Raw genomic sequence first — 13,246 nt, 5'->3', positions numbered from 1 at the left:
TCGTTAAAGTTTGGTAAGCAGATTTTCTACGGTATTGATTAAAATAATAGCAGCTCTTATTATTGAGGGGTTACTCCATAGGATAGACCAAAGGCCCGTTAACATTCTCATAATGCTTTCAAGGCTTTGATAGTCACTGGTTCAACGTAAGACTGCCATACAAGTTTACTATACATATATACTATATAAACACATACATTTACTGTTTATGTATATATGTATGTATGTATATATGTTTCAACAGCGTTCATTGTCTACTAGAGTGGTGTTGTCCTAACAAAATGTTTGAAGGTGGTCATTAGTATACCACCCTTGTTCTTCCAAGGAAGTATACGGGCAGACGTACCTTTCCTTGCTAATTCATCAGCTGAAAGTCGGCGGCATTCAGTAATCTACTTGTCCTCCTCTGCGTTAAAAAGACCAGGTAGAGAAGGACTTGGATTCATTTGGCGTCAGGTGGCACAGAAAATAAATGGCTGTTTCGGACTCAGCCAAAATCGCTTAGGCGGTTATACCGTTAATAAAGAAGAAGAAGTCGAAAATATGTATCTTACCTCAGTTCGTTTGAAGCAACTCCTTCTCCGTTTCTCCATTTAAGCTTGAAGCTATCTATAAAAAAGTCTGTTACATTAGGCTTATAATGAGGCGTGCTACACTATACACATCTGTCGTGTTCGTAACAGTATTTTCGAATTTAGTATTGAAAATGAGTGAGGACATTAATTGGACGACACAGATTAGGTTAGGTTAGGTTGGGTTATCTCGGCTGCCCTTATCCCTCAGGAAAAGGACACACTTAGGCCACCATGGGCCCGTTGTGATGCCGTATTAGAAACTCCATATGTCCCTCCTCTTATCCTAGAAATGGAACCACTTCGTAGTTCTGATGAAGCGCACAAAGTCGTAGACACTGTCTGAATCCAGTTCGGCCAGACATTCAAAAGAATAATGGAAGAACGAGCATCGACGAGCTCTCACCAGAGCAGGACAGTCGCATAAGCAGTGCTCCACGCTTTCGATTTCCACCTCATCGCGGCAGCAAACCCATTCTAGTGGCGAGTTTTCCCATCAGGCAATGCCCGGGGAGAACTCCGGTACTGATTGGTATCGAAATTGTCGTTGACATGCTTGTCTCTCCATTTATGAGGCGTCCTTAATGTTTTATTGTTTTGAGAATGACCGCATCTCAAGCAATTGTACCAAACGGAGGTAGAGCCAGGGATCTGTGGGCATGGAACAATTCCGCCTTGTTTGTATCCTTTGCAGTCCATTTCTTGAGTTTAGGCCCCCAAACTAAGACCCCATGGAATGTAATCGAATGGACAATTGTCGTATATATATCCCCTCTACCATCTTTGGAGAGACATCCCATGATATCCTGTTGCCTTTTTGCATAAAAACGTTTTTTGGGACTTTCTTAATGAGTTTCGCTGTGATGCGATTTCTGTCAAGAATAAGTCTTAATAACTTGGCTCTACTTTGGAAAAATAAGCTGGTCTCATCTAGTTGGAGACGTACGAAATGCGGCACTTGGTTTACTTATGACATTTTAACTTCTACAAAAAATGTTGCCTTTTCATTGGCCTCTCCTTAGAGTTTGTTCAAAGAGGACAACTAAAGGGCAAAATTTTTTGGTAGAAACTACAGCGCTATTTGTTTCGTTGGATTTATCTGCTACTCACAGTTTTTAGGCAAGCAATGTGTTAAACGAGAGAGGTTTCCATAAGACACAAAAAGGCTTGCATCTGGGATCCAATAGGAACGAAGAGAAGACTTCCTATGTGCCCCTGTCAACTATCATTTGAATCATAACATCCGCCGGCTCGTAGCAGTTGGTGTACGAGTCCTACCAGGAACCTGCCCATGGACTCGCTGAGGAATGCTACTGAGTATAGATGTGTATTAATATTTTGTCTATGTATTTTTTAACATAATTTTCGGCTATTAGAGCCATGCTTTTCTCTGTGCAAGCATTCAAGAGTCAAGCGGTCTCCCGGACTGTAAGGGCTCACTTAAACCACGCCTTCAGCGCTAATATATCCTACCCTCTCTAAAAAAAATTGCCAAAAAGCAACGGTTAAAGATCTGCATGTTTTGAGCGAGTTACTGCAAAATCCCCTCAGCCATTTAAATATCTGGTCTAAGGTATGTGAATTCGGAGGGGAGGCTCGTCTAAACACTTATTTAGTAAAAGTTTAAGCGCCAATACATGGGAAAAGGTTAGGATATGAAACCAACGATTTTTGTCGAGGCTATTGATATGAAAAAGAGGCAAAGAATATTGAACACTATCACCGCCATTGCCCCGCCTTGGCCACCGATTATTTAAGAAGTGCTCTACAAAGTGTTAATCCGATTTAAATTCGACGAATGTTCTCGGTTCGCATCGGTGATATTATAACGGGCCGATTTTTTTAGCTAAAGTGCGCCTTCGGGCTTTTCTTGCGTGCTAGAAGCTAATCTAACCTAACCTAACCTAATCCCCAATTGCAACATCACCTTTAGTTTGTTTATCAAAAGTTATCTTCTCAAAGACGAATGTAGATAATAAGTATGTATGTAGATAAATGATCACCCTCATTGCGAGAGTCGTGTCGAATGCCAGTCGTTTTTCGAGAGTCGAATCGTATCGAAAATTGCACGTCATTGCCTAAAATTTCCACTCGACTAGTGTATTAAAACGGAAAAACTTGGCAGTACTGTATAGTTTTCGACGATTTTGGTCGTTTACTTATTTCATTACGACAATAGACAATGCTACTGTTGTCGAGTCGTACAATTTAGCCTATTTACGACCTACGCAATGAGGCTGTATGTCTCAATTTTCATACCGAGAAAAAACTTTCTTTTTTTAACTCGTGCATTATAAGAATGTAAATAAGTAAATAAACAAGCATACTACATTCATACATACGGTGGCGAGAATGTAAATAAGGAAGAGATATTTTAGTAAGTTTTGGATATTTTTCTTTGTTTAAAAAAATGTTTATTATTTTGTTTTTGAAACTTTTTTTGAAATTCATAAACGCTACCTCAAATTATTGTTCTCAACGATTAACGCATTTCAATGGGTTGGAACTAGTTACCATGGGGTTAGGAATCTGAAGTCAGTTTTTCAAAATTCAAAATGGCAGATCCAAAATGGCGCTAAATAAAAAAAAAATCACTGGCTTTTTTCGGCGGGAGTTTTTGGGGTCGCTGATTACGAATCTGAAGTCAATTTTTTTAAATTCAAAATGGCGTAGATATCAATTCTTAAAAAATTAGTAAAATTAAAACGTTGATACTGAACGTTTAATGCATTGTCAGGGCTTGAAACTCGTTACCAGTGGGTTACTGGGGTTAATGATTACAAATCTGGTTTTCAATTTTAAAATTTAAAATGGCGGATGCGAGTTTCAAACAAATCCAGTATACTCAGAACTTTTCTCAAAAATCAAATTTTCAAAATTTTGGTCGAACTTTCCTAATTTTTGTACAAAGTGTGAAATTTTGACTTACATGGTTTCTGCTAGATACACTTTTATAAAAAATAATAAACACTAAATAAACGAAAGCGAAGTAGCCAAAGAGTGCTAAAATATCTTTACCTTATTTATATTTTCGACACTGTATATATACGAATATGAATGTATATACATATACATTCGCAGTTAGCACCCACATAACAATTCCCACCATGCAAAACATGAGGAATAGGCAACAATCGTCAATGGCAACAAATTGGCGACTCACCGATTTATTGCTGTGGTGACAAATCGGCAACATCACTTCATTCATGTCAATTTTAAATAAAAAAGTTCTCAAAAATTCCGAAACTTATGAATATGGCGTCAATAGTATTGGCCAAAAGCATCTAAATTATGCCCAAGGACAAGATTGAAAAAATAGGAAGCCTCACAGCGAGAAAATGAATTAATTCCGATTGTAAGTTGCAATTTGGTATACAAGAAAATAAATGAAGTATTAAAAAGAATAAAATTATTCCGAATATCGCCTGAAGCGATAAGAAAAGGACTCATCAGGTAATAAGAAAACGACTCACCCAGGCGAGTTGCCTTCAGCGGACGTTTTAGAGCGACCGGTAATAGAAAATCGATTCGAAGGCAATATTACCGGCAATAAATTTGTTTCCGAGGGCAACACGTTTTCTTATTGCCGGCAACACAAATTGTTTGGTGGGTTTTAGATTTTATTTTATTTGACTGTTTGAGTTTTTATTCATTTCAACTATGTGTACATGTACATTAGATTGCAACACCAAAAAAATTTGCGGTTTTTGCCATGGGACTACAAAATCTATTATATTTTAAGATGTCCACCTAAATGTTTCGGAAAAATATCAAGATTTACGTGAGCTGGAACGATTTGAAAATACCTCCCAAAATGGATTTTTTTATGAATAAAAATAGTTTCTTAAAGTTTTTTTTTTTTAAATTGCCTCAGATGACAAAACAGATTAAGCTTGAAAAATCTGCATAAGAATATTTAAAAATCTTTTCAACGGAATCCTAATAATGAGATTTTTGATGCTGTTTTTTACTTTTTTCAAAGATTCATTTTACGAAAAACTTGACTGGGCCAAAACTATTTTAAACCATTGGGGTCTCAGTATTTTCCCACTATTTTTATTTCTGTCAAAAAAAAAAGTCATTCGTGTCCCATTTTTATTTTTTCAAATACCAACACTTCTTAATTCAACTTTTAATGACGTACGTTCATCCTTCCCTTCTCTTTCATATTCGAATGAGTTTATTAGCAAAGAAATAAAAAGGGCGAGGAAATACCTTTCCTTTTCCGTTATTCAAGTTTTTCTTATAACAATCTTTGAAATAAATTAAAAAACCGCATCAAAAATTTCGTAATTAATAATATATATATATATATGAGGTAGTATATTACGATTCCGTTGAACATTTATTAAAATTTTTTCAAAATATTTTCATGTAAATTTTTGAAACTTTAACCGGTTTGTCATTTGAGGGGATTTTTTCAAAAAAAAATTTTTAATAAACTATTTTTATTCATAAAAACTCCATTTTTGGAGTTTCAAATCTGTCCAGCTCCCGTAAATCTTAATATTTTTCCGAAATATTTTGGTGGGCATCTTAAAATATAATAGATTTTATAATTCCACTGGAAACACAGTACCGATTTTTTTGTGTGTGGAGTGATGCAGTCTAATGTACATACATATGTATGTATCCAGATAAAGACATAAAGGTAGAAATCACACCGCGTAAATAACATTAAACTAGTTCCTTCCGCGGCTCAACTAGTTCGTCTCTGTAACAAAAAATAATCGCTTTGGCGATTCGGGCAACAGTTCAAAATCAAACAATCGCTGTTGAACTGTTCATTAAAAAAATATTATATGGTAAACGGGTATCTTTAAAACACCTAAGTTGGAAGGACTCTAAACTCGAAAGCATTTATTGTTCGAACTAGATCGACAAATCAGCAAAAATTTTAAAATTTTCGTAGTACAATAAAGTAAGGTCACTTAAACGTTTTATTTCACTGGTTACGAATTTCACTACAATGACGTAGCATATTAGCGGGATACGCATTCATACATACATACACACATATGTATGTACATAATAACTATAAGTTAGAAGACTTAACTTCAGACTTTAAGGAGCGAAATTAAAAGAATAAACAATCCAATTAGCAGGAATTTTGTATGTATAAAAAGACGCCTACAGACGAAGAGAGCTAAACAAAAATATGTCTAGCATAACGGTTAAACATAGAAAGTAGAAACTTTTAGTTTAGTGCCAACAGTTGTTAAATGGTTTCTCTAACGGAAAGGTGCACTGATTCGCTTATTTGTTTGTACATACGAGTATGAGTATTTAAATAAAGAAAAAATATAAATACTCTTTCTAGTAAAGTTTCAAATATATCAAAGGAAATAAAAAATTGATAAGCCAATTTTGCTGATTGTGAAATAAAATGGCGCAATGTGACGTCCGGAAATGGCTGTTATTTGTTCTACAAGTACGTTCAACAACGAAAACACCATAAATAGATATGTGTAACTAAGTTAGTAACGTGGCATAACGCTCAATATTGAGTTCAGTGTGGCTACTTCGAAAATATCTGTTCAACCAACTTTTTTTTATTCAAATCTACCAAAAGTGTTGACACCCTGCCAAAAATATAATAAAAAAAATTATAAAAATATATGCGCTAAATATTAGAAACTAAACTATTTTCATGCTGTGTTCGACCCTATATCGACGGCTGAGTGGGAGATTTCAAGAAATGGCTCAAGAACGCCCTATTTCAGAATTTAATTGAAAAGCGCTCTATCTCAGAATTTGGCTCAATCTCAGCAAATGATTCAATGATTCTGAGATGCAGCGATCTTAAACCAAATTCTTGAAAAATTTACTGAGTTGTAATTATTAAAAGTACTAGCAATTACTCCGACACCTTCCCTGTTAATTACATATGCCCGGCAGCCCGTTGTAGGGACACCTCGGCACCGCTCAGAATATGAAATTCCAGACGTTGTACTCATAGTGCTTTTTGCTCACACCTATATGATAATGACTCTCATCTAACCAGAGTAGGCCGAACGTACCAAAGCTCGGCCAAATGTTCTCCGAGTCTTTCTCGTCAGTTTCCAGTCAAAAACATTTCTCTAAGCACTGGATTTTTTTTTTCGTTTTTCTTCCGCCTGAACAGTACTAAGCTTGTCTTGGTTGGAATGCCAGGAAGTAACTCCCACCAGATAACTTTTAGCTGTAAAAATAAATACTACATAGTACTTCCCACCTAAAAACATTTGCCGTCGGAAGGTGGCGTATAAGTATTTCTTATTTTTTCGAAATTATTTTAGTAGGTGTCAACTTGTTAGTTGTTGGTTTTAGAGTGAAAATTGTATATACCATTTCAGGCCACTTTCTGCTTTTGCGTTTTCCTTGATGCAACATCCGCTGAATGCAATGTCTGCCAGACAAATCAAGTTGCCTGCATCAATTCAACGTCCTTCTATCTCTGCTTCGGCGGTGAGTAAAAACTTCTACAACAAGTTAATACATAGATAGTCTGAAATCATTCTTACTCCGGTCAGTAGAAAGTACCCCTAACATGGACACACTGTATCATTGCAAGGAAGGATTCGAATGCACCGAATATGACGCCATCTGTCTGCAAGCGAGTGCAACACGTCCGCCGAGTTGCGGCTCCACATCGCTTTGTGGGCAATGCACAGCACAACGCAATGCTTTATTTGCCTGCCTGAGTCGCACTACCTTCCAGATGTGCTATGGCGGCCTACATCCCACCGGTCAGGTGGGCTATTGTCCCACCGGATTTGTTTGTGATGCAACCAGTGATGTGGTTTGTGTGAGTACCGCTAGTTCGTACACTGTCACCTGCGATGTCGTGGATTCTTCGACTACGACGACTTCTTCAACTTCAACAAGTTCGAGTACAAGCACTACGACTACAACAACCTTGAGCCCAGCTACAGATAATCCATTAACGCCGAATGCAGTTTGTGCGCAAGAAAGTTTTGCTGGTCTCTATCCGACGGTGCCTAGTGATCCATACTGTAAAAGGTAAAGTGGTGGGGTAGTATTTAGAAAGGCATCACATATTTATAATTACTTATGCGTACATATTTATGTACGTTGCATCTTTTGCAGATACGTTCACTGTCGTCTCGTTAATGGTGTTTTGACCGGCATCGAATATTCGTGTACGACGAACACTTACTATAGCATAGAAAATCGAGTGTGTACCATCTACAAGCCAACTTACTGTCTCTGAATATTACATATGCAAATAAACTAAGTTCTTAAACATGAATACAGTTGCGAAATGAAAAGAGCACTGCCGTAAGTGAACATCGATAAAAAGAGCGAATGCGGCAGGTGTTACGGTAACGATGAAGCCAATAAATAACAGTGATTATGATAACAATTCCGACAAAGATGTTAATAGCACTGCCGTTAATTTTAACGATAAATAAATACCACGCTAGCATTATATTTAGGCAATCTATTAGTGAGCGCTAATTATGCACACTCACAGATTCTTAGCATAATGATGTACACACATTCCCTAAGGATAAGTTTTTAACGGCCCAAAAAATCCATAAAAATTTTTTTTTTTTAGAATTTACTTTAGAAAACTTTACATTTCTATTTGGATTTCATTGCAATCAAAATTCAAACAAGACTCCTTAGCGATAACGTCCGAACGGTGCCGATGCAACGTGTTGGTACACTGGGTGTACAGAGTCGTGAGGTTTCATTAAAATATGTGCGACCAGGACACCAGTAAATCATTCCACTCCAGACGCTGTTAATTGAAGAGCATTCGACGTATCTTGAAAAGAATTAAGACGATTTGTTAAGGCAAGTAAATATATGGATGGTCCTCTGCAATAACGACACAACTCAAAGTTTCTCAATTAAAGATTTTGTGTTTCGTAATTTAGCAATAAATTGCCCTTAGAACGTAGTTGTTCTGAATTATTTGCAGTCATTCTGCACAGAAGATTATTTGTAAGCTTTCAAATCAAGACTTTACTGACTACTCCGCGTGTTTCGAATTTTTTTTTTTTTGTTTTTGTCGCCCAGTGTTATAGAACAGAGTTAATATGAAAGCAATGTACTAACTGTCTACAGGTGGTTGTAAGATCATCGCCAACCGGAAAGCGACCTCTTTGTTGAACCGATTTGCAGTATTCAACCGAGTTTGTTACTGGAGTAGTTGGTTCCACCACAGTGGGGCAAGAAGGTTGATTCTGAAACATTGAAAATTCTTAAAAGCAATTGTATGAGGTATTTAAATTAAAAAAAATATATTTAGTTCTACCTTAAAATATTTCAAAACTCTCCCGACATCTCATTGCACTTACCGTCGCACTGGCATTGGCGCAGATGGCCGCATTTCCACGATTGCAAACCTCGTATTCCTTGCATGAGCCACCCGAATCACTAACTGTTGTTGTGCCCCGACACAAGGCGTAGGTGCGAACGCCAGTGCAGGCAAACGTATTTGTAGCATCGCAGGTGTTACATTCGGAACAGGCAGGCACGATACCTATACCATCACTGGGCTGACAAATGGCTGCGGTTGCTGTGGAACAAACAAAGCCTGTCAGACAACTTGTCGCCTCTCCACTTGGTATGCCTTGCAGGTCGCACTGTTTGAACTGAGTATTGGAGACACACGCCAGGTTATTGGTGGTAGAACACACATTACAGACCGCCAAAGTCGTAATCGGGCAATTGACAGCGAGTAGGAGCACGCTCAACAAAAACTAGATCAAACGTATGTAGGTATTAATGGGCTACAGGTAAGGCAGCAGGTGCAGGTGGGAACCAAAATTTGCGCTTACCTGCCACGTAATAAATGCGGACATAATAGAGTTTTATTATAACTTTTTCCTTTAGTATTACAGATTGCTCGGCTATTATTATCTAAGTACATATACAAGTTCTTGCGTTCGAATAGCATTGAGCTTCATTTGCAACTAAAAATGCAATAGAATTATTGCCTCGATTTAAACTATCCGCTACTAGCTCTCGGCTTTCTTATCGGTGCATCTAATGCAGTTGCAACGTAATCCACGTCTATAAACTAACTGTTTTATATGAAAGTCAAATATTTAATATCTAATAAATATTATTTAATTTGCATAATAACAACAACGAACTATCGCAGGTCATACGTCACAAGTCACCACAACATTTGCTTATAACACATTTTGTTCTCCCTGAAAATACACATATTTACACACATCCTAAAAATGTATAAATAAATAAATATATTTGAAGGTCTTTTTTAAGCTCATCACATACACGATATTGCAACAGTTTCTTCCTTGATGTTCTAGCAGAAAGATTGCGTACTTATAACCGATTAATTCCAGTCGACCGCCGACCAATTCATGCACCACATTCCTAAAGTTGAATGATTCTCAGTTAGATGTTATAAATTCATCGGTTCTGAAAACTCGAACGTTTCGTACTTCTTTGAGTCGCAGCAAATTTAAATTATTACAATGAAGGAATGAAGTTATTTTTCGGTAAAGGAGGAAAATATAGTGTTCTCGTTTATAGAGTACACATATGAGCAACTGTAAGCGAAATACATACATACATACATATGTATAACCCATTACACTATGGTCTAAATGCGTTTTTTTGCCAAAAATAACATTTTACATGTGTTAACATGTCTTTTTTCTTGTTGCTATATTTCAGATAATACCATAGTAAAACATAACAAAGGTAACTTTATTTTTGTAAAAAGTCATAAGTTGGTATGGAGACTAAAGCTACGTGCAAGTAAAGATGTATGTCTTAAATTTTACCTTTACATAAGCCTAGGAAATTTCGGCTAGGTTTGGCTAAGATACAGTTATTAATAAATAAAACTAGTATATCTTGTGAGCTTATTATGTCCCATATTTTGTACTACTATTTTCTTTTTATTTCTGAAAAAAAAGTGAACTATTTACCTTTTGATAAAGAAAAGAAACAAAAGACTGTTTACAATTTAGTTTTTGTAAAGGTTGCTCCCTAAAACTTTGCAGTAGGTAAATTAAGGAATTCAGACTATAAATAGAATTTAGCATAAATTGGATACAGTTTTCAAAAATTGCACTTTATAATTTGGTTTTTTAAACTAAGTAAGTGGTATTTTTTTTTTTTGTTCTTCTTTAAACTGCAAGTAATGATGTGATATCTTCAATTTTTACAACGATCTGAGGAATATACTATACATACAATAGGTTTGTTCCACAAGCTACTTGTCGAAAAACTCGAGCAAAGTTCAAACTGTCAGCGTATATCAAATAAACTCTAAAACTTACTTGTGGAACGCGTATGTGTACCTCGATGTGACTTCGAGTAGCTTGTGGAACAAACCTAATATGAAAAGATTATAAGAACTAAAAATCAGAGGATTCTTTGAACAACTTAAAGGTATAGATACTATAACATATTGAGTACTATAACTATTAGGTACTACCTCCTTAATATGAATCGAATGGGGAAACCCCTATCCAGAATACTGTTTTTTAAGGCAATCTCGCACCTCGCCGTTTTTATTCCCAATAAATAAGTTGACTCCTGCAAAAATTAAGATTTTGCTTTGTTATTTTCGTTTTCCACCTTCTGGGGTGCGTTGTGCAAACATTTCGCTTGAATTTTTGGAGCATTTGAAATTGCACTTTAGAGTGCCGTAATACTTTATCAATCATAAAGTGAAATCAAACAACATTCATCCTTTAAAAACTCGCAAATAAAAGCATTGAATGCATTGGAGTCATTAATGGCAAAGCTTTTCCCTGAAGAAAGCTGTGAAAGCTTTATAGTCAGGCGCACAAAATCCGGTCATGGCTCTTAACGTTGTGCATTTATTTTTTGGGAATTTTCTAAGCACGAGACATTCGTTACCAACATTGTGATGCCAAGAACACCACTTTTTTCTATCAATTCGGTTCGGTATCACCTCGCAACGGACCTTCTACCATTTCCGTGTAGACTTGGTATTTTCGCGTAGTTTATAGTGCGCCTGCTTGGTTTTTTCTTGCTCTGTGATACTGAAAATGTCAATTAAATGCTCTTTAAGGCGTTCCGTTGGATGCTTCCCTCACTGCGCCCATTCAAGGCCTTCAAATTTTAAGGCATACCCTTTGTATTAAAAAAAACACCTAGTAACGACGGTTTTAGAACTTTTATTGAGAATCGAACTGTCTTCAAAATGAGAATGAGAATTAAGTTACTGCGAGATATAAGCCCGATTCCTGAAGGAAGGTAATGTGGCTATTCAAGCGAATGCTGTATGTATACTTCATATGGCTGCTTCAAGCGTCTATCTAGTTTGATGCATAAAAAAAAATTGCCGTTGCTTGAGAATGACGATGGCGCAACACCGAAACCGGTTTGTCTTCAAACCAAAACTTGACAAGGGAGAAGCAATCCGTTCCGAAATACATCGTACCCTGCGGAGAATCCAAACATCGCCAGCAATTGATAACACTTATGAATTGCATACATTCCTATTTATTTAACAAATCCAACTTCGTAAATCTATTTATTATTTTTCTATTTTATTTCTTTTTTGCTTAGAAATATTTGCATACTTGTAACTACATACCTACATACATACTTTCGAAAACCTAAGACAATCTAGCTGGAACCCACTTTAATCGAAATCTACATCCATATTGCTGAGTGACAACACCCGGGTGGTACCGACGCAACGTGTTGGTATGACGGCTGTGCAGAGACGCGAACTTTCGTTAAAATATGTGGCACCAGGGCAGGTGTACAGCACTCCACTCCAGACGCCGTTATTAATAAAGCAATAGACATACCTAGAAAAAAAAATTAAAAATGATTTGTATTATTTTGAAATGTAAATGCACAGCATGGTAAGTAAATAAGTGTATGAGCAGTGTACTAACTGTCTACAGCTGGTAGTCTGTCCATTGCCGGCCGGAAAGCGACCACTTTGTTGCATCGATTGACAGTACGCGGCCGGATTTGTCACACTGGTCGAGGGCGCAGTAGTGGTTGTTGTTACTGTCTCATCAACACTGGGGCACGTGGCCACAACCTAAACAGTAATAAAATAGATATATTAATAATTAACAAAATATGTATTAACTATCATTGGCTCACCCCTAATGTGGCACTACCACAAATGTATTCATAATCAGTGCTGCAAACGTGATCTGGCTCACAGGAGCCGGTCAAGTTACTGACTGTCGTTGTGCCCAGACACAAGGCGTATGTGCCGACGCCAGTGCAGGCAAACGTATTGGTAGCATCGCAGGTGTTACAATCGGCACAATCAGCTACCACACCGACGCCGCCACTGGGCTGGCAAATGCTCGTGGTAGCTGTGGAGCAAACATATCCTGTGGGGCAATCTAGCGCATTCGCAATTGGTGAGCCATTGTCGCACACCTTAAATTGGCTGTTGGAGACGCAAGCCAGATTAGTTTCAGCAGAGCAGGTATTGCAGGCGGCGTGCGTGAAAGTCGGCCAATTGACACAGAGAAGCAGCAAACTCAAAAGAAACTAAATGGGAAATGTGTAAGTGTTGTGAAGAGCGAAATAAATTGCATATATTTCTTGAACTGATATTTAGTACCACTTACCTGACGCGTAATGGACTTCGACATAATCGAATATTTTTTTAACTTTATAAATTTTGTTGAATACTCTTACTTCGAAATAAGCTTGGCAGTACTTTCTATAAGTCC

The 13,246-nt window shown here is 37.1% G+C and overlaps 3 protein-coding genes across 3 annotated transcripts; 1 reads left to right on the top strand and 2 right to left on the bottom strand.

Annotated features, from left to right (window-relative positions):
- Nucleotides 1-6,907: 6,907 nt before the first annotated feature.
- Nucleotides 6,908-7,785, top strand: LOC108378918 (uncharacterized; the record flags this gene model as incomplete). Its single annotated transcript, XM_017635222.1, has 3 exons — nt 6,908-7,019; nt 7,088-7,574; nt 7,662-7,785. Coding segments are annotated over 3 exons (723 nt in total), but the record flags the coding sequence as incomplete, so codon positions are not given.
- A 401-nt stretch (nt 7,786-8,186) lies between these two features.
- Nucleotides 8,187-9,388, bottom strand: LOC108378917 (uncharacterized). The gene is made up of 4 exons (XM_017635221.1): nt 9,365-9,388; nt 8,882-9,286; nt 8,640-8,767; nt 8,187-8,346 (listed from the first exon to the last, which is right to left on the bottom strand). The coding sequence occupies exons 1-4, from the start codon at nt 9,386-9,388 to the stop codon at nt 8,187-8,189; spliced, it is 717 nt and encodes a 238-aa protein (XP_017490710.1).
- Nucleotides 9,389-12,180: 2,792 nt separating this feature from the next.
- LOC108378916 (differentiation-associated protein 1-like) lies at nt 12,181-13,165 on the bottom strand. Its single transcript, XM_017635220.1, has 4 exons — nt 13,142-13,165; nt 12,660-13,061; nt 12,443-12,594; nt 12,181-12,352 (listed from the first exon to the last, which is right to left on the bottom strand). The coding sequence occupies exons 1-4, from the start codon at nt 13,163-13,165 to the stop codon at nt 12,181-12,183; spliced, it is 750 nt and encodes a 249-aa protein (XP_017490709.1).
- Nucleotides 13,166-13,246: the final 81 nt, after the last annotated feature.

Source organism: Rhagoletis zephyria, unplaced genomic scaffold, assembly GCF_001687245.7.
Source record: "Rhagoletis zephyria isolate East Lansing unplaced genomic scaffold, Rhagoletis_zephyria_1.1 Rzeph_scaffold_15238, whole genome shotgun sequence".
Lineage (NCBI taxonomy): Eukaryota > Metazoa > Arthropoda > Insecta > Diptera > Tephritidae > Rhagoletis > Rhagoletis zephyria.
This window is presented reverse-complemented; position numbering and strand designations above follow the sequence as displayed.

Bases quoted from the DNA above. Each gene is read 5' to 3' on its own strand.
- LOC108378917 (XM_017635221.1), bottom strand. From the start codon at position 9,388: ATGTCCGCATTTATTACGTGGCAG. The intron at 9,287-9,364 runs GTAAGCGCAAAT...CGTTTGATCTAG, and splicing joins CCGCATTTATTACGTGGCAG to TTTTTGTTGAGCGTGCTCCT. The intron at 8,768-8,881 runs GTAAGTGCAATG...TCAATGTTTCAG, and splicing joins GCGCCAATGCCAGTGCGACG to AATCAACCTTCTTGCCCCAC.
- LOC108378916 (XM_017635220.1), bottom strand. From the start codon at position 13,165: ATGTCGAAGTCCATTACGCGTCAG. The intron at 13,062-13,141 runs GTAAGTGGTACT...TTTCCCATTTAG, and splicing joins CGAAGTCCATTACGCGTCAG to TTTCTTTTGAGTTTGCTGCT. The intron at 12,353-12,442 runs GTTAGTACACTG...TTTTTTTTCTAG, and splicing joins CAGACTACCAGCTGTAGACA to GTATGTCTATTGCTTTATTA.